Below are 20,065 nucleotides of genomic sequence, written 5' to 3' on the forward strand. Positions count from 1 at the left end.
CAAAGCCATGTCTGACCCTGGGCCAGTTCATACCTACCCTAACTCTGCCTAGTGTTTCATTAGTGAGATCAAAGACAGGTGTGTGCCCACATTAGCAACTTCTTCGTTAGATCTGTTTTCCTCGAATGAGGAGCTTGGACACTTTTACAGAAGGTGGTGAGACCCTGGCCCAGGGTGCCCAGAGAAGTTGTAAAATACCCATGCCTGACACCACTCCAGGTCAGGTTGTTTGGGACTCTGAGCAACCTGCTCTAGGTGCAGCTGTCCCTGCTGACTGCAGGGAGTTGGACTGGATGAGCTTTGAAGGTCCCTTCCAACCCTATGATTCTGTCCAAAGCAGGACCTTGGACAGCCTTGTACCATGTTTTCCTCCAGCCAGTCCCAGGTCATTTCTTTCTGAATCTCTGTAGTTCGTGCCTCTGAGTCATCTCTGGGCAATGACTGTGGAGTGTTTTGGGATGCAGAGGTGCTTCAGCAGAGGCTTTTGCTGCAGAAAGAAGAGCAAAGCAGAGAACACTGTGCCCAAGTCCAGGGGAGCAGGGAGGAAGCGAGGAATGTGCTCTGCAGAGCTTCAGCCCACGGGCTGGGCTGTGGCCCCTGAGGAGAAAAGCCGTAAGTGGTGTTGAGGGCAGTCTGGGCACTGCTGAGCCCAGCCACGCCAGGTGCCACACTCGGGCACTGCTGAGCCCAGCCACGCCAAGTGCCACACTTGGACACTGCTGAGCCCAGCCACGCCAAGTGCCACACTCGGGCACTGCTGAGCCCAGCCACGCCAAGTGCCACACTTGGGCACTGCTGAGCCCAGCCACGCCAAGTGCCACACTTGGACACTGCTGAGCCCAACCATGCCAGGTGCCACCCACACTGTTCCAGCAGCACAGCCCAGCACCACCTGCCCAGAGCCCTGCCCTAGCCCATGGGCACACATGTGTCCCGCATGCACATCCTTTGTGTGTGCCCCATACAGTGTCCATGTGCTCCACGTGTGCTCTGCAGCAGTGGGCATGGTCTTGGGCATCAAGGGGGGAATGTTTTAGTCTGGAGGCCAGGAGAACACATTCACCCTGTTCAGCTCCCAGAAGCAGAGGCATGGATGGTGGCTGCTGAAGAATTTCCTCATTTCTGTTTTTATTACAAAGAATTTAAAAAAATATTTTATTATATTTCATTATTTAAAAATACTATTATCAGTTTGAAATTTTTAGGTTTTCTTATTGTTTTGATTTTTATTGGTTTTTATATACTTTTATTATTATTTTGAACTTTTATTATTGACTTTTTTAGTTTTTATTAATCCGATTTTTATTTTTATTACCATTTTTGCTCCTGGTTCTTTGAATTTCTTCTATAACCTCCTCCTCCCCTCATTCCCTGGGCCCACCCTTCTCACTCGAGTTCCCCTCGCAGACTACCGCGCCCTTTCCGCGGCAGCAAGGCTCATGTCCAGCCGCGGGGGCGCGGACCGGGCCTCGCCAGCGCCGCTTCTGCGCGGCCGCGTAGCATCCGCAGGGCCGCGCTGCGGGGCCGCTGTTACGGCGCCGCCTAGCGGGCGCTACAGGGCCGCGCAGTGAGGGCGCAGCCACTGAGCCCAGCCTCAGCCGCTGTCGCCCCACGATCGAGGGCCAAGCTCCGGCCGGGAAGATAGGGCCCGGCCGCGGGGGTTTGCGGTGAACGGGGGTGGGCTGCGAGTCCCCAGCTGGCTGCATACGCCAAGCTCACCCTTTACTGACAGATCACTCTCTCCACTGTTCTTAGGAGGAAAAAGAAGTGCATTCGGTACTTACAAGGAGAAGGACGCTGTGCCAGCCCAGTTTCTTCCGATGGAAGTGCTATAGACTCCCCTCCCTCTCCTCTGGACGCACTCCAATGCATTGCCTCTGCTTTCCCTTCAGACAAGCTCGCCGCCCCCGCTGACTGCGCACACAGTGAACAGCCTGACCCCTTTCCTATCTCCACTCACCTCCAAACCACCACCTGCACCTCCAGACTGACCTCCAGGCCCTCCTCCACACCCAGCGAGTCCCCAGCGTACAGTATGGCCTCCATGAGGACATAGTCCCAGGCGCCCTGCCATGCTGCTCGGGTACTGGGCGCTTGGCTCTCCTCCACCTAAGTTTCACCACCTGTTGGGAAGGACCAGAGGCCTGTCCGAATTCCCCATCCCACTGTAAAACGTGCAAAGTTAGGCAGCAGGAGGCTGACTCAAGGGTGCTGCAAAACTCATTTGGATTTTTTTTTGGGGGGGGGGGGCGGGGGGGAAGGGTGTGGGTTAAAGATAGAAAACAATTAAAAAAAAAGGTTAAAAATAAGTACTTGCCAAACTTTAAAGTGCTGATGAGTAAACAAAGCCTTTTGTCCCTGCCCCATGCTGCTTTTGTTTGTCGGGGGGAGGGTTTGTTGGTGGTTGATGGGTTTTTTTACTGCGATACTTTGGACTATGGTGGAAGGCAAAGACAAAGTCCCCAGCTTGCTGCAGTAGATGGTAGGTGCTAGCAGTCTAACACTGGCTTCCGCTCCCTGCCCCCTGAGCTGCTTTCAGGTGCAGTCACTCACTCACAGATCTCTCATATCCATCCCAGCATGGAGCTGGGAAGGCTGGCACGAGAGCAGTTTTAAAGAGCCTTTATGTCTGGAAACTAACCATGGCAGTGCTCGCTTTCTGGTCTGCCCAGGTAACAAATGAAACCTTTAAACCAGCAAGGTGAGTTCTTGAAACTTCTTGCCATGAGCACAGGAGGATTTGCTTACAGGCCACAGGTCTGTGTGCAGACATGGCCTGTTCCATGAGCGTGCAGCAGGGCAGAGCAGAGGGAGCACAAACCAGACAGCCAAAGCAGCTTGGGTCATCTGCTGCAACCTCTGATAGTCAACTCCTTGCTGCCTCAGCCAGGTGCTGTCAGGAATTGCCCACTGCAGACAAATCTCACCAGATGGGCTGGGCAAAGCCTCAAAAAATAATTTGCTACAAGGGCCTTGACCTAGCTACACTGAGGCAGCAGGCAGCCCATAGCCCTGGCAGGCTGGCCCAAGCACACAGGGTTGAGGAGAGGGGCAAGCTCTGCCCTCAGGTTTGCCCTTCCCTAGGGCAGGCTGGCAGCAGAACAGCACTACCCTGCTCTTCATTTCAGGCATCTGTCCCTATGAACCCTCTGAGATCAGAAGCCTTTTTCCCCACGATTTGGTGTATAACTTTTTAAAAAACCTTACTCTAGCTTCTTCCACAAGGTCCTCCCTCTACCCCCAGGACAGTGCCAAACACTGCTGTAGTCTCTCCAGCCTGAAAGCCTTTACCACTTTCTGGCATTTTATTTATATTTTAAGCTTGATAAACAACAAACTCTGTGGACAGACTGTGATCTCCCTGAAGCCCTGTAAATCCCAAATTAACCCAAGTTCTTGAATTGCTTTAGATTTACAGACTTCTTCCAGAGACCACAACCTAGTCCAGTGCAGGTTTTTTCCCCTGCTTTAAAGAAAACTACTCTAGACTGCTGAAGATAAAAACACCACCATACAGGGGGAGAAGGGGGTGCCTCATTTTTTCTATTTTACAGAATAGGTTTTAAAGTACTGGATACAAATCATGTAGTGATTATTATAGAACTGAAGAAATCGAAGGTGACCTTTGTAAGACACAAAATATTTTTGTATTTCTTAACACACAAATCCCCACAAACCCTAATTTTTAAAAAAAGTTATGTTTAGTCCAATGTAAGCAAGTTTATGCCTCAAAGATGGTGAATTTAAAAATCAACCAAACTGGATTAGTCTGCAGAGCAACTTTGGGTTTATTCCCTTTAGTTAGGTACTTTTGCTTATAGTAGCACAGGTTTTTAATTCCAGTTGTTAAACCTATTGCTTTATTCCTCTTCTGTGTAAATGCAGCTTCAGAAGCACTGAAAGCTATGTGCACAGACCTGAAAAGTTTCAAGGGAGCTAAAATCTGGAAGGATCATTTAACCCTTAGAGAAGCAGCATTACCTGAAGTGACTGCTAACTGTATACCAAGTCATGTCCTTCCTGCAGAGGGTTAGTTCTGTGGCACTAGATCAATGTGCAGTCTGGTCAGCTTTAAAGGATGGTAGCAAGCATAGACAACAGCATGCTGCAGTACTGAACAAAGCACTCTCCCTACAGCTGACAGACTCTTTATCACTTGATTTAAAACATAATTTAAAAGTAGTTTAAAAACTCAATAGCTGTGTCTCAAGACCCTCTGCTGTAAGGTGCTGTTGAAGAGTTGGCTACTGTGAATGCCACAGCTGGCAGATCAGCTGTAGTGTACCAGGGTGTAAAGCTGGCATAACTGAACACCCAGCTGGGACTCTGGACAAAACACATCACCCAGCAGCAAAGCAAAGGCCAGCATAAAAGAAAAAGCAGGAAATCCAGGGGGAGGTCCTGACCAGTATTAAACTGCATGTCCTAACCAAGGAGCAGCCTGTGAGTACTGTACACAGCAACCACCACCCATTTCAGAACCCACCAGGACTTCCACCTGTGTATTTCAGGGCCCCTCCCTGGTGGTGTGGGTACCTGCCTTGGCTCAGGGCACAGTGACCAGCAAAAGGTCCATCTGCACCACAGCCTTCACTCATCATTTTATCCCACCCCATTCCTGCAGAATGTCCTTAGTGAAACCCACTGCCCCCCTCTCCTTGAGCATTCCCAGCAGGAAATATTTCCATGGGCACAGAGCTGGAGCAGTGAGCCTTTTGTTCTGCCCCTGTGCTCTGCTCTAACTGTACAGGGTCACAGCCAGCCTTCCCCTGGGCTTTCAGCCACCCCAGGATAAACTCAGGCTGCCTGCCTGGCACACTGCAACATGGTCAGTGTGCAGTGGTGTCGCTGAAAACATTTTAATCTTTTCCTTCTTCCCCCAAAAAACACAAGAGACCTTTAAGTTGCCCATTTCCCAGACAAAACAGTGAGCATGACCAACTTCTGTAACACTCCCCAGGGCTGATAGCCAATGCCAAAACAAAGTTTTATTCGTGCCAAAAAAGCATCTTCAGAAATGCTGTATGAAGTGTGACTCTTTTGTGTCAATACTTTTATAACAGAAGGAAAACTTTGCCCTCAAGTTTTTAATCACAACAAGGATTATTTTTATTTTTGTTAAGTTTCTTTCACAGCAATTGCAACTCTTCCTGAAATCAGCATTTGAATACCTGAAATCAGCTTGAATGTAGAAGCCATGGAAGTACCACTTCATTAAACCAAGTAAAACCACTGTATGGATGTAGCAGGGATAAATGTTTTGCAGCTGTACTATCGTATGTCCAATGATATTCCATCATTTGTTGTAATTTTTTTACTTCATTGAGTTTGGTTTGTGGTTTGTTTTGGGGTTTTTTTGGCTTTTATGTTCAAAACATGTTTATAGCTTTATAAATAAAGTAATTGCCAGACTGGCTCTTCAAAATAGGCCACTGGGAAATTATAATCCTATCAAACTCTCAAATGACTTTCACAAATTCAAGGATTCCTGGGGTTTTTTTGGTCCTTGGGGATTTCTATGTATAAATAGGTTTTAGTCTTCGACAGGTAAGATTGAAATAGGAAACCAAGACTAAGAGAAAACAACTTCTACAATTCCACCTGACACCTTTCCTTCGCTCTTTCCCCCTCCACTTTAGCCAAAAGCTATCCCTGACCATGCCATGACTTCAAAAAAAAAAAAAAGGTAATAAAGCAGCACTGTACAATTTGAACAGAAACATAACAATTTGTTTTAACATAATGTTTCAACATTTTCAACATTAACAGTTGAAAATGAGACTGTCTCCCCTTCCAAGAAGTTCAGAGTACCCAGACTGGACTCTATGTCAGCAGCAGGCAACTAAAGCTGAAGAGAGTCCATACAGCAGCCTGCAGTAAACCAAATTTTCTCAATCACCTTCATAAAGAGCAGCCAAGCACTACTATGACTAGAACTGAGAGGGTATAGCTCCAGAGACCAAAAAAAGGTGTTTTCTCACACTGACATGTCAGGCAGCTACAGAATTTGAGGCTGGATGAAACCCAAGACAGCACTAGAAGAGAATTTCAATTAGAGAAAATGAGTTGCATGGAATCCTAACTACCAGGAGCACCAAGGATGCTACGTCTGTCAAAGCTGTAATACTTTCAGCACCCAGACTAGCCCTTCCTGCACGCTTCTGTGCTGTACCTCCACACTTAGACCAGTATCAACAGCTGAGAGCTTCAGCAGAAGCTCCACCACTAAAGTATTTCACCACTCAAGGTTATGTTCTAGGCAAGCTGTTGTAACAACTCTTAGCACAGGGTCACAGGGGTGCTTTAGGCAGGCATGGCAAACAAAACAAGGTAATGAGGAAGACAAAACTACACAACTGCATCTCTTCCTCATGCCAGCATAGTGATACACCCTGTGAGACAGTGGCTGCTGACAAGCACATAAAGGAATTTATATGAGCTTCCACCACTGTACAGATACAGCATAGGTTTCTACACAGAAACAGCACTCCAAGGATGAGCTGGTGCATTCTGGAGCACTAAGTGCAAATGGGATTATTTCATGTAAGAATCCAGGTTAAGCTACAAACTACAAATACAGCTACAGAAGTGCCATCAGAAGATTCTTGTCTAGTTGCAGTTTTAAACTGAGATGTCATATTCACAGTACAAGAGGCTGGAAAGATTTCAGCATGCCCAGCTCCAGCACTGAAGTATTTATTTCTATCTATAATATGTCCACATAATATGCACACCAGCACCCACCCTGAATAAGATGTCAGCAGCCCCATCCAGAGCATAGGTCTAAAGTGACAAATGCTACCTAAAGGCTGGTAACACATGAAAAATTATCTGGACCCCTCCTTTAGCTTCCAGTTTCTTTTGAGAAGTTGCCCAAGGCTTGCATTAGTCAATCAAAATCTAAACATCTGGTTTTATCTCAATTAACCACTGCCTCAAGGCTATTTGTACACTTCGGTGACAGGAAGATTGTCTAGTTTCAAATAACTAGAACCATTTGCAAACCAAAGTTTAAAAGCCCTTTATTAATTCAGAAGTGAAACGCTGCTATTTAAAGTGAGATAAGTATGTTTATTCAGGGTCATTCTACTCTAAGGTTTATACAGAGAATGGAATGCAATACAAGCTAAGAGCACACCTCAAGGATCTACCACAAAACCATCCCCTACTCCCTATAAGGGAACTGTAAAATAAAAACTTTAAAAAAAAAAAATCAGAAACCCAGTTACTTTTTAATTAGTTGCAAGTGGCTTTGTCCAAAGAACTTAAGCTTGGTATTGCATTAAGTTTGTATGCAATAATTAAGTCTAAGCTGAAGTATCACACACAGAGGCATTAAGATTTCTTGTGGACACACTGAACCATGTTTTAAAGAGCTACATCACAAAGGTTGTTTGAGATTGCCTAAAAACCACTAATGGCATGCCCAGGTCACTACACTAACTTTGGTAATGACAGTCATTTTTGGTCAAATCTGGGTTCCACATTTCCTAGTAACAGGTATAAACACACCCATTCTGTGCAGAAAGCAACACACTTTATCTGCTACCAGCTAGAGGCAGGTCTTCAAGACATGGTTGAAGTATTCAAATTGAACTGTCAGGAGCTTGCTGAGTTCTAGATCACACCTTTCACTAGTCTAAGGCAAGACTAAGAAGACAAGTGGTCAAATACTTTTTCCTTTGTTTTCTTCTTGTTTTGTTTAAATGCAGGAGAAGAACCATCTGGGAAGTTATCTTAAGGGACACTATTTTTCCTCACAATGCCTTTGGAAGAAGTAAGTAATATTTTTTACTTTACCTAGCTCCCCAAGACACATTCTAATTTTCCTTTCTGCAGCTAATCAATACCCTGTAAATACAAGAGTTTTGTAATTGAGGAAGAAGTAATGTGGTTTTATTTACAATGGAATCAATCCTTAGCGCTGCAACTGGACTTGAACAGTTTCAAAGTGTAATGAAAATGATAACCTTAAGTGCTATTTTCTATATAGAATCCACACTTGGTTCAGTTTTATTCACTGCAGAGTAAAGACAAGACATCCAAATACACTAGAAAAAAAACTCAAGAGGATTTAAGTTTGTACTAAAAATCACTACACATGCAAAGGGAACGATATCCTGCTAACACCAACTTCATTTGCTGCTGCATTTGTCTAATATTAACAATTATGAACAGAGCAGTGCAACTAGTATTTGGAACAATCCTTACAGTGTTCAAGTGTCAGGCACAAAACTTCACTTCTCTTCACACCATTGGTTCTCTTTACGTACCTGAAAGAACATTTCAAGTATTAATATTGCAGTGAACTTCCCAAAGTGAGGTGTAAATTCCCATAAGCATCCCAGAAGCAGCTTTAATCTTTCAGGCAGAGTTTGTAATCAGAAAGTCAGCCTCCAAAACTGACCTGTTTAGCCAATAACCCAAGAAGCTTATTTCTCATGCCTAAATTTGACTGAAACTGGTTTTTTCCCCACTAAGCAAATACATTAACTTAAAACTTAAATTGCTCATTTCATGTCATAGTACCAAAGGCAAACCCAAAACCTGCCTTTGTATTTAAACAGGGTATCTTGCTCTGATCTTTCCCAGCTCTGCTACTTTGCAGCTGGTTTGTTCAAAGATCAATTAGCTCATTAAAGACAAAAATCTAAACATCTTATCTCTCTAGCCACATGCATCAATACACCTTCAAAACACCAGTGTTCCCACCACAGCTCCAAACCAGCAAACTAAGGCTGCCACAAACAATCCTACAGCCTTTACCCAGCACCTTTGAGCTAGGAAATCAATGTTGACCTTTTCAGTTAACAAGGGTCTGCAAGCACCGCAGGCACCAAAAGGCCTCGCACCAGTTGCAGCCCAGTTACAAGGAGATGATGTATTAGTTTACATTTGTGAACAAGAGAGTTATATCACATTAACCTATGAAGCACCACAGAAACATTCATCACAAAAAACCCAGCTAAACTGTAGCTAACCCCAGATCAAGTACCTGTGCTTCTTCCTCCTCAGTGAAGTCGTTCTTAATATTGAATGTCTTGCGAATTTCTTCTGGAGTTTTCCCCTTGATCATATTTGCAACTGTCTTGCATGTGACATCAAGCAAGCCTTTGATGTCCAAGTAATTTGCAGCCTGTAGAAAGTTTCCAAATGTAAAGCCTCCGTATCAATATTCTGCCTCTGAGATGTATTACCAGAGCTATGCTGACACTGAAATTACCAAACACTGCAAACAGATCACCTCCTGAAAAGCTTCATGCTAGAACCTCAAAGTAATGGTACCTAAAACCTGCTTAGCAAACAAGGGAAATTCACTTGTGTCATGAAATAAACATTCCCCTGCTCCTTCTTTTAAAAAAGGCTTTCAGAAGCCTGCAGATATCCAAGATTTTCAGTGCTGAAGTATTAACTAGCCAAGGCTGGTTCGCAAATTTTAAATCAAAGTTGGATTTTAATTTGTCTGCAGATCTCCAGAACTCCATTTATAGTAGCAAGCCCTCAGCTAAGACTCAGGAGCCACAAGAATATAGGCAGCTGTAGGAATCCGCATTCAGAGCGGCACATTAATTGGTAAAGGAGCAAATTCAGTCTGATGTCCCGCATGCTGTTAACAAGCATTCTGACACCCTCAATTTACACCAGAATCTGCCACAACTTTCCCCTCCCAATGCATCCCCTTCCCAATGAAGAAGTAATTCAAGCAACATCAAAGCTTGGTCAAGTCCCCTAGCAGATCACAGCCTTTATGCTTCCTGAATATACTTACCAGGATAAGTTCAAAAAGAGTGCCTTGGTCTACTTTCAGAAACTCCTGATCCCACACAGGAATGTCATCTGTTCTTTTCTCTTTGTTCTCATCATCCTCAGGAGGAGGTGGATCATCCTTGTGATGGGTGCACCACTGAATCACCTAATTACAGTTTGGATATTAAACTTATATCCAAATGATTCTCCCATTAGGGCCCCAACTATAACTTCATTTTAAAAGAAATTTCCCTTTTCTTTCTAGATTAACATTAGAATCTTCTACAAACATGCTCCAATATCCAGTATTTTTTCATTTCAGACCAATCAATTCCCAATCCTGGGGTAAAACAGCCCAGGTAAAATAGTAATGAAATAGTTCAGTAGCTGCTTATCACTTATGACCTTAAAAGCCTGCTGCTGGGGTTATGAAGTTCTTAATCCCTGTGCTAACATATAGGACTGTTCAAAGAAAACATAAACCTCGTTTTTCAGTGTTTAGTGTTTGCAGAAAATCTTTATTAAGCAGAATACCACCACATAGGGGAAGAGTGCAGAGTGGTTAACAGGCAAGTAATTAACAGAACATGTTCACCCCAGTACAAAGTTCACCTGGCAGAAGTCTGCTCTAAAAGAGCAGACTAGCTTGGGAACATGCAGTCTCGTCACACAAACAATTACAAGGAGCAAGGCTCTACTGCAAGTAAAATCCTGTTCCATTGTGCCAACCCAACAGACCTGGGTTTGTAGTTTTTAGTTATTTCTCATTATGTTTGCTATTATTCCTAACCCTGTGTTTACCCCCAAATGGTCCAGTGCTTATTCTGGCACAACACTTCTGTTTCTCTTCAGAGCAGAAAACATCTTAGAAAACAACAACATACTTCTGCTCCTCTCAGCTGACTGAACTATAGTCATGGTCCAATACTGACTTCAACACCACTAAAGGCACACAGCATCTCTTACACACTAAATGCCACACAGGCACTGCCACAGGCACTACCACAGCCACTTACTCCCATCGCTGCCTTCCCCTTAATCCTAGTGTTTTAGTCTCTGTCACCTTGGTTCACAGAATCCAGTTAGAATCAGTGCTTCAACACCATTAAACACTAGCATGCACACATGTCCAGCACCACTCCAGCACCTTAGGAAGCTTGCTTGGCCTCCCGCTGCTGTTCCAGGTCACTCCTGTAGGTATTCTGCCATTATCTGCATGCCAGCCTCACCCCCATTCTCATGCCCTAGGTGTCCCCACACCTCAAGCTGGCTATGCTTGTAGCTAGCACAAAAAAATTATTTTTAATAGTGGCATTTGTAACACCCAACTCCAACCTCAATTTCACATTTCATTACTACCATACCACACTACCACTTTCAGCATCTTACCTTTTTTAAGATAGCTGCATTGACATTTGGAAGAGGGACTGGGTCATCATCACCTTCATCATCCATTCCCAAGTCTAAAAACAGAAAGATGACTAAGCAAGCAGCAGACAAAACTACTTACTCTGAATTGGACTTCTTACCAGTTCTCCACTATTTTAACACCACTGAGGCCAAACAGACTGGTGGCAATGGACCTAAGAGGTGAAGTCAGAGGTGTTTAGAAAGCTAGTTTTGTGGAGCCATGGCTGCATCATACATACTAGATTATATCAAGTTAAGGCTAAGTAGTTAATGAGGCTTCCTCAAATGAGAGTGGCCACCCTTGGGTTAAGTGGCCAGTTCCTTGTCAGAGTAGAATGTGCTCATTCAGTGTCCTGAAGATAGGGTATTGTTGAAGGATGAGAAAATAGTTATGCATTTTACACTTTCAGCAGTTCAATTCACAAGTTAAACCAAAGCATTCCAACTGAGAGCTCCATTTATTAAATCAGAATTCAGATCTGCTGTAGGAAGTAGAGACAAAGTTTTGTCCTCTCTAGGAGCAATAAGTACTGTAGCCCTAGAGATGACAGTCACCTGGCCTCTGAAGCACTGGTACTGACTCTTGTCAGCTCAAGAAGTTCACACGGTGAGTCAGCAGCACAAAGCCTTCAATCAAAAAGCATTTACAAAGCACACTTCCAATAATCCTTGCTGACTCTTTGCTTGTCAGCATGCTCAGCAGAGATTTGAATAAAATTTCTCACTTTGTCCCCTTGATATGATTAAGAAATCACAGTAAAAATTGGTAGAAACAATTAAAGTTTGGACTTGACAGAATAAATGCCACATTAGCCAACTCTGAGGAGAGATTACGCTTTTTACTATACAATTGCTAGCAGCTGGATGACACCCTATCTGTCAAAGATTAAAATCCTGTAGTCAGTTAAGCAATTAACTACACAGACCTTCCGCTCACTACGTGCACAGATGAGCCAAACGCACAAAGCAACTTCGTTTTTAAGAGCGGATGACTGTCACACCATCATCACTGATCACATCTGTGCACCACTCCAATAGCATGCACTTCTCTAGTCAGGCAAGTCAACTTCTCTTAGTAGTGGTATATTAATTAGCACTGTGTTATGTTTGGAATAAACTAACTCTAGACTGAGAAACTAAAGCACTGACATAAAAAGGTTCTGCATGTGTCAGCAGTTAATGGAAACTGAAATGCACACTTTGAACATGGTGGCAGATACCTGGGCAAGAAGTGACCAGTCCAGAATTGTTGAGAAAGGGAAAGAATTACAGCAGTATCTCAAGCTTAGTCAGCTCTGCTCAGCTTGTACCAAACAGCCCCAAACCAATTTCATCTGTTATCAGAAAACTGCTACTTCATTCCTGGTCCCATGATGCTCAAAAAACCCTCACTTTTCAGCTCCTCCTGTCTCAGCTGCAGCATTCAACACAAAACACTAAGTGATGCTTCACCAGCTCTACTGCAAATGCATTTCACCTGTACTGGGAGACTTGTTCTCACCCAAATTAGTAAGGGGCAAGTTTATGGTGCCTACCTTACACTTACCACGTGTCACTTCCCTTCATCAATCCCCTGTGTCTCTAAACACTGTCAGTGACACAGCTTCTGCATGAGAAAGCTGAGAATTGTGCTCCTTAATGTATTCCCACAGATTGCTGCTTCCTGCTTGTGTTCCTAGCCATGTCCAACAGCATCTTAAGAGGCTGAAAAATGTTCAATGGCTGGAGTACTTCAATCTTATTTTTATTGTTCTGATGTACAATGTGTCACGACCAGATGAAGATTTATGCCCAAGAACTTCAGCTACATCAACAGAAAAGGTTTGTTCCCCGCTAAATTAATTCATGAATACACCCAGGGACTGGAAAAAACACCAGAAAACAATGAGGGAGGGATTAGACACAGCTTGTTCTGTATCCTGGCCATCTGGCAGATTTCCCCTCCCCCACCACCAGGCCTTTTGTTTCAAATTTATGTCAGCAGGAGATCAGAACTGTTTATCCCATCTGCATCCATAAGCTCATAATACAGGTTCCACTTGAGCTCTTTCTTCATTGCATTGCTTTGTGATCCCCCATCCCAGTCAAAAGATACTTACATTGTCAAACTGGTTTGTATGATAAGATAAACTTCATTTTTAATAATTTATTTTTAATAATTAGATGTTCTGTTTGCTTAACTTTTACAAAACTCAAGCAGGCTGTAGTCAAGGGGTGCTTAGGTTTTAGTAGCCTCCCTGTAAACGCTTTTAAGAGAAGGACCAAACTTGAAGCTTTTTACAAGAGTACCTCCACCTCAAACACCATTTCAGTTACAGCAATTGTTCCAGCTGCTCTGACACAAGACAGCAAGCTGCTTCACAGGCCTGGGAATCCTGTTCCAGCACTGTATCCATCTGTCTCCTTTGGTCACAACTCCTCTTCAAGAGGCTTCCTTGAACCCATCATTATTTCTGCATGAGTTAGAAATCCTCAAGGCTCCACACTCTTACCTTCCAGCATAGTCTTGATGGTTACAGACTGCTTTGCAATTTCAACATCAACTTCAAAGATTTCTCCGTCTGAGCTCTGCAGTTTAATTGAAGGCATCTACAAGAAATGGAGAGTTATTTCCACACAGTGTTCAGCAGATGTTACAAGTTCAGCTGACTCAAAGATGCACCTTTACTACTTATATTGCTTCCTACCAACAGCAGATAGTCCAGTGCCACTTAATGTGTTTAGATAATTCACTGCTTGAAACATAGGCCTCAATTCATTAATCCTCCTGCTTAAGAAACAAGGACTGACACCCTTTTAAGAGAACTAACACAAATTTAAGAGAACTTTTATTTGAAAGCATAAAATACAAAACACTTATCAACAGTGCTGCTATTACGCACAGTGCTACACTAGAACTTTCTTTTGGCACTTCCAGAGCACGACTCGTCTTAAATCCAGATAACTGCTGCCCACTTTGACTACTCAAAGCCAGAGCTCAAAAACAGTTTTCAAACCATAGCCTCTGGGACAGAATCACAACATCGGGGTTGGAAGGAACCCTCTAGACAGTCTAATCCAGCCTCCCTTGCTCTCAAACAGAACAGATTAACACAGGCTTTCCTTCAGAAAAGTGTTTGGCTTTCTGAAGGGATTAAAAGGCAATAGACTACTACAGGGAAGGCTTTCGGCACTCAATACCACTCTTGCAAAGTAGGAAGTTAGGTCAGCACTTTGGTAGCATTAGGAAAGGCAAAGATGACTATGCATTTTAAGGTTTTTTCAAACATACTGTGATATACCCCAGAATAAACAAAAGCAGTAGACTTTAAAGATTTCTCTAGCTGAAAAATTAACAAACTTTACAACAACACACTTTCCCAGATGCTTAACTCAACCCCAATAATCATGTCCTTGAAACAGCAGCTACTGGGTTATAACCTCAGCTTTAAGCTACACAAAATCTGTTTGAGTGTGGCTGCACTTCAAAGACCTAATAAACAACAGGCTGGGTGCACAGTTATCAACTGGTTCTCAAACCAGCAGGATGTGTTACAAATTCCTTTACCGCTCAAAATACTTGTTAGCACCAGATCACTGCCAACAGTTGTGTTTTTTTTCCTTCAGGTTACCTGCTTCTAGCCCTCTAAAGCATATATTTGTAAATATAGCCTACAAGGCACAGAGAGAGAAGCTCTAGGAAGAAAGGATTTTGAATTATTTCATTTCCAAACGTTCTTTCCCAACCAAACCCACTGGCTCCTTACACCCGAAGCTGAACTACCAAAACTGAATCAGCTGAAGCACTTTCAGCAAACTCACATTATCCCCCTCTGAATGCCTCCTGCAGCTCATCAGTATGGCTGAGCCTGACAGTCCTACAACAGCCCTAGTCCAATGGAGGCCAGCCAAAGCATGCTACTAAGCAGCTCACACCAGCTTGAAGTCCTCATTGCTTTAATTTCCATTTGGCAGAGCTAGTAGCTAGTTAAATGTTTACACAGTCATGTAACCCTATATGAGAGCGCTACTTCTAATTAAGATGGGTGTGCTAGAGGGCCACACTCATGATGGTTCCAAAGATACAAATATTCACATTCACAAAAATGAAATTTGGATTGAAACACAGCTCTAAATTGGGAGTTTGAACCATGTTAAGAAAAAAAAAAAGGCATTATCCAAGAACAAATTTCAGATTGAATGCATCTGTTCTTACAGTCATTGTCTGAGGGCATTCATGAACAAACCCAGCTTCAGATGCCAGCCTTCCTGTGCTATGTCTAGGATTACATAATGCTGCACAACAGAGCCAGCCAGATGAGGACGATGCTCCCTTCACAGGACTAGCCTCTGCAAGAACATGTGCATTGAGACCCTTGTAGCACCTAAACCTGCTTTTATGAAGGCCTTTACATCATCATTAAGAGCCCGAAACTGGCAGATTGAAGTTACTCTACTGCCTCATCACTGACAGTGGCATTTGGATGAAAATCTGATCTGTTATTTTTATAGCACTAAGATCTATCTCCTGGGAGGGGGGACAAAAAAAACCACGCATGTTTAACAAAATTGTAATACAGCTCAGGAAATAGACAAGCCCTGGGTAGCAATACAGCCAGGTGACTAAGCAGACCAGTCCTAAAAGCTCAGTTCAACAACTGCACAACAGGCTGGGGAGCTAGTCAAAAGACAAACCTGAATTGCAACGGCCGTTTGCATGTATAAGCCCCAGATGCAGAGCTCAGACATCCAAAGCAGTGCTACTGCAACTCCGATACTCCCCAAGCTATTCCGGGTGGGTGCCCACTCCTTCCCTCTCCACCTCTCCACCTCTCCCTGCCACTAAGAGTAATGTTGCCTTTATTTACTAAAATCATACCTGAGACCCTCTGCCTACGCTGACGCTTCACAGCTCCCCTCACTACAAAGGTGACTCACAGCAACCTCAGAGTCGTCCAGGTGAAGGAGGGCCCAGCTCCGTGGGCATCGGAAGGCCCAGGGCGGGGGCAGGGCTACTCCTTTATTTACCAAACCTCGCCAGCCGCCTCTTCCCCCATCCTCACACCTCCCTTAAAGGGACCCACGGGCGTCTTAGCCCCACATTACCCAGGAACGGCTCAGACCTCGGCCTGCCACCTCAGCGGCCCTCCCAGACCCCTACCCGGGCGCTCTGCCGCCACGGCCACCCTCCACCTGCGCCAGGCCGGGCCCACTTCCCACAACGAGTAGGCCCCGCCGCCTCCAGCGACTATGCCCGCCCTGCTGGTTACCGTCGCTAGCTAGCTCCCTCCCCCCAAAACTCGCAGGCCTCACCGTGAGGAGGCGGCGGCGTCCGACTCGATGCTGACTAGACCTGGCGGCGGCAGCGCTAGGGGCCCAACTGCGGCGGAGGCCTTATAAGGCGGGGGAGGGGAGCGGGGGGAGGAACCCGCCTCCTGCTGCCTCGCAGCCGCCGGGCTACCCGCGGCGAACGCCTGAGCGAAACGCCACGCCTGATATCCAACCGCTGAACAGCGCAGGGATGATGAGACAGCCGGAACTGTCCCACAATTCTGGCGTAGGGAGAGAGGACGTGGAGCCAAAATGAGGTGGGAGGGCAGCGCAGCGGCCCCTGTGTCTTTCAGGCAGCGGCGCTGCCACTTCAGGGCCCACACAATGGGCGGGGGCGCGTCGCGCAGGCCGACGGCCGTTGCGCCCCTCCCCCGCGGCCCCCGCTCAGACCCGGTGTTCTGGGCGGGGAGGGAGGCGTGGCCTGCGCATTGGGGGCGACGTGGGGCCGCTACCTGTGAGAGAGAATCCCTTTGGCAATCACGGCGAGGGGTGCCAGTGAGGCCTGTGGTGGCCAGGGTCTGGGCCGGTGCCCTCGTCGGGAAACAAGCGGCCTGCGAGCAAGGCTGTCGTCGTGCGTGCTTAAAATCAGTGATAGGGAGGAGGAACCCCTCCGGTCACAGAAGGTCCATGCTGGGTGTTTTCCTTCCAGCGAGGTTTCACGGGGACAAAGGCCAAGGCCCGGGGGGTACTGGCTCTTCGCGAGATGAGCTGAAAGCAGGGAGTGGCGTAAGGCAGGTTCTGTTCCTGGGAGCATCTTGCAACTAAACGCAGTGAAACTGCAGGGGCCTACTCGGCAGCACTTCAGCTGAAAAACGGTTTCTCTTCAAATTGTCGCAACAACGGGCTGCTCTTCTCCAGTGGAAACATGAGCAATAGCTCGGGACAGTTCACGGTGCTAGAAATAGATTTGGGTCTAACTATTAATCACTGTACACCTACCCTGGACCTCAGCAGGAACTGAGGCAGCTGCAGCTCTGTACATGGCTGCAGCCATGCCTTAAAGCACTTCCAGCTGCACAAGCGGCCACCAGGATGGAGGAGCAGGCAAGGAGCTGGGATCCACTGAAATGCAGCCAAAGCACTGCTGGTATAGCACAACACCCACCTGAGCAGTGTACCCCAGCACAGGCAATATCTGAAAAGTCCAGAATGTGCTAGAGGGCAACAGGTGTTAATTTTTCAAAAGAAGAAATGAAGGGTGATGGAGCACTGGAACAGGCTGCCCAGAGAGGTGGAGTCTCCCCCTCTGGAGAGAGTCCAAACCCACCTGATGTGCTCTGTGTGACCTTCTTTAGGTGAACTGCCTTGGCAGGAGGAGACTTGATCTCCTGAGGTCCCTTCCAACCTCTACCATTCTGTGATTCTGTGAAAAGGAGAAATCTGAAGGTTCTTGCTGAGTGAGAAAGGTGGAGCAGTGAGTCCCTCAGAGGACTGTGAGGCCTGAGATGTATGTTGTGCTCTCACAGCATTTGTTCCACACTTTGCTGTTGAGCATAGTGTTTTTAGTTTAGACGTTTATACAGTGAAAATCCATGGTTAGGACTCTGCTTTCCTTCCAATCTTGCTGACAAATGTTTTTGAACCAGAGCATATTTTCACAGCATTCCAGTGTGGACAGTACCTGCAACAGAGTGCACTGCAGAGCACAAGTACAGCACAAATCACAGCTTTCCCTGGGGCCCCGCCACACACCTTGGTGGACAAATGAGTCACAGCCACTGGAAAATAACCTTCTAACACCTAAAACTCAGAAATTCTCTGTTCAAAAGCTTGCTTTGCTCTTTTCAGAGCCCCCAGCCATGGAAGGATCAAGTCTTGCTTTGCTTAGTTTTCTACCTGAGTGATATAAGCAGTGAGACCACAAACATCAGAAGTGTTTAATATGAAGTAGTCGGTTGGTTGGTTGGGCTGACTCTGGAGAGGTGGAAGCTTCAAATACAGATTCTCAGCCAGACAGCACCTCTTAGAGCCCAGGTGACAGGGAAGCTGTTCTGCACCGGGTCCTATCACTGAAACAGGATTGTATAGAAATTCCAAAGAATCCTTGGAGCCAACTTGCCAGTGGAGAAAATTACATTCCTCTGGCAAAAGCCTTCTTGTACCTCTGGCAGAAGGCTTCAGGAAAACCTTCTGGTGGCCTTTCAGTACTTAAAGGGGACAATCAGAAAAATGGGGACAGACTTTTCATCAGGGCCTGTTGTGATAGGATGAAGGCTGATGGCTTCAAACCAAAAGAGGGAGATTTAGGCTAGATGTAAAGAAATTTTTCACACAGAGAGTAGTGAGACACTGGTTCAGGTTAAGCGGAGGTAGGAGATGCTCCATCCCTGGAACCATTCCAGATCAGGTTGTTTGGGGCTCTGAGCAACCTGCTCTAGATGCAGCTGTCCCTGCTGACTGCAGGGAGTTTGGGCTAAATGACCTTTAAAAGGTCCTTCCCAACCTGCAGCATTCTAGGATTCTCTAACTGCCCGATTTGAAAATCTTGTTTCTCAGGCTTCAGGATACTGAGCTGTTTGTTAGTTAAAACACTCTTGAAGATGGCTCTGAGCCACCTGCTCAAGCTTTGAAAATGGGTCTGAATTCCATGTGTGGTCCAGTAGACCTCAGGGGTCTCTTGCAGTCTGAATTACTGTATGCTGCTGGAACACAAGCCGCAGTGGAACTCTTCATGACAGCTGAGTGAGCTTCCAAAGATGTCAGGTGATGCTTCTGCTGCAGACTTTGATGCTAACAGAGGTGCCTCAAAGGTCCTGGCTTTAGTAATGGCATAAGCTGTTAGTCCACCATTTATTAGGACCTAGTTACCACATTTATTTTTCTGTATATGTGTGTAAACGTAAAGGTATGAAGCCTCCAGACTATGCCTAAGGTGACCTTTTGACTGTAGCATCCTCACACTGACCTCTTTCCTCCATCTCATACTCCAGTGCTCATTCACTGCACTACACAAAGAAACTGCATTCTTTAAATGTTCTTTTTTTTACTATTTATAGTAAAACCTCTTGATTTAGGGAATCCAACCATGACAGAAGGTGATCTGTGCAAAACACATCTGCAATCTTAAATCCCCTTTCCTGCTGCTGCCAAAGAGCAAGGTTTTTGATCTGACTTGTGATCAGTGAGCACAAGCTCTCAGACTGCAATCAAGCTCAGCAGTGGGGGATGGGGTTTGCTCTCTGCACAAGCTGAAGCTAATAAAAATCTAGGAACAGGCAGAAGGCTACATTCCATGCTTAATTATGGGCTGTGCTGAATTTAATTCAACCTGCTACTACTGATGAGCTTTCCACTTGATACAGCTCTCTAAAGTGGAAGAGTCTGTCTGCCCACTTGGAACTTGGCTGTTGCCTTTGGAGTCTGGAAAGGTTAGAACAACAAAAACACCCCCAAGAAAGTGGCAGATGGCTGTCAGAGATACACGATAACCACACCACGGCCACTTCCCACTGTGCCCTACATATCCTACAATGAACCTCCCCAGCTCGCCCAGATGCTGTCTGTTATCTGGAGGCACAGCAGCTGCTGCAGTACTGATAGCTGCAGTCCTGCCAGTCAGTCGGGCACAAAAGCCTCATTCTTCAGCGAGCCTGCAGGG

At 45.5% G+C, this 20,065-nt stretch overlaps 2 protein-coding genes across 3 annotated transcripts in view; one reads left to right on the forward strand and one right to left on the reverse strand.

The window, feature by feature from the left end:
• Positions 1-2,064, forward strand: part of TCF7 (transcription factor 7) — a 72,166-nt gene extending 70,102 nt beyond the window's left edge. Inside the window, exon 12 of the mRNA XM_054389449.1 lies at positions 1,756-2,064. Coding sequence (XP_054245424.1) covers positions 1,756-2,056 — 301 coding nt within the window. The 3' untranslated portion in view covers positions 2,057-2,064. The remainder of the gene's footprint in view (positions 1-1,755) is intronic.
• Positions 2,065-5,080: 3,016 nt separating this feature from the next.
• On the reverse strand, positions 5,081-16,549 carry SKP1 (S-phase kinase associated protein 1). 2 transcript variants are annotated; one of them, XM_054388908.1, is made up of 6 exons: positions 16,450-16,549; positions 13,650-13,746; positions 11,137-11,210; positions 9,770-9,913; positions 8,996-9,136; positions 5,081-8,273 (listed from the first exon to the last, which is right to left on the reverse strand). In XM_054388908.1, the coding sequence occupies exons 2-6, from the start codon at positions 13,744-13,746 to the stop codon at positions 8,238-8,240; spliced, it is 492 nt and encodes a 163-aa protein (XP_054244883.1). In that variant the 5' UTR covers positions 16,450-16,549; the 3' UTR covers positions 5,081-8,237. The 2 variants fall into 2 exon arrangements, with proteins under 2 accessions (XP_054244883.1, XP_054244884.1); XM_054388909.1 differs by lacking the exon at positions 16,450-16,549 and adding an exon at positions 16,016-16,025.
• Between the last annotated feature and the right edge of the window lie 3,516 nt (positions 16,550-20,065).

The sequence above is a fragment of the Indicator indicator genome, chromosome 18 (genome assembly GCF_027791375.1).
Source record: "Indicator indicator isolate 239-I01 chromosome 18, UM_Iind_1.1, whole genome shotgun sequence".
Classification (NCBI taxonomy): domain Eukaryota; kingdom Metazoa; phylum Chordata; class Aves; order Piciformes; family Indicatoridae; genus Indicator; species Indicator indicator.

Coding starts and splice junctions, on each gene's coding strand:
- SKP1 (XM_054388908.1), bottom strand. CDS start 13,746: ATGCCTTCAATTAAACTGCAGAGCTCAGACGGAGAAATCTTTGAAGTT. Junction 9,914..11,136: donor ATGCAGCTATCTTAAAAAAG/GTAAGATGCTGA, acceptor AACTGTAATTAG/GTGATTCAGTGGTGCACCCA. Junction 9,137..9,769: donor CTCTTTTTGAACTTATCCTG/GTAAGTATATTC, acceptor AACTTTCTACAG/GCTGCAAATTACTTGGACAT.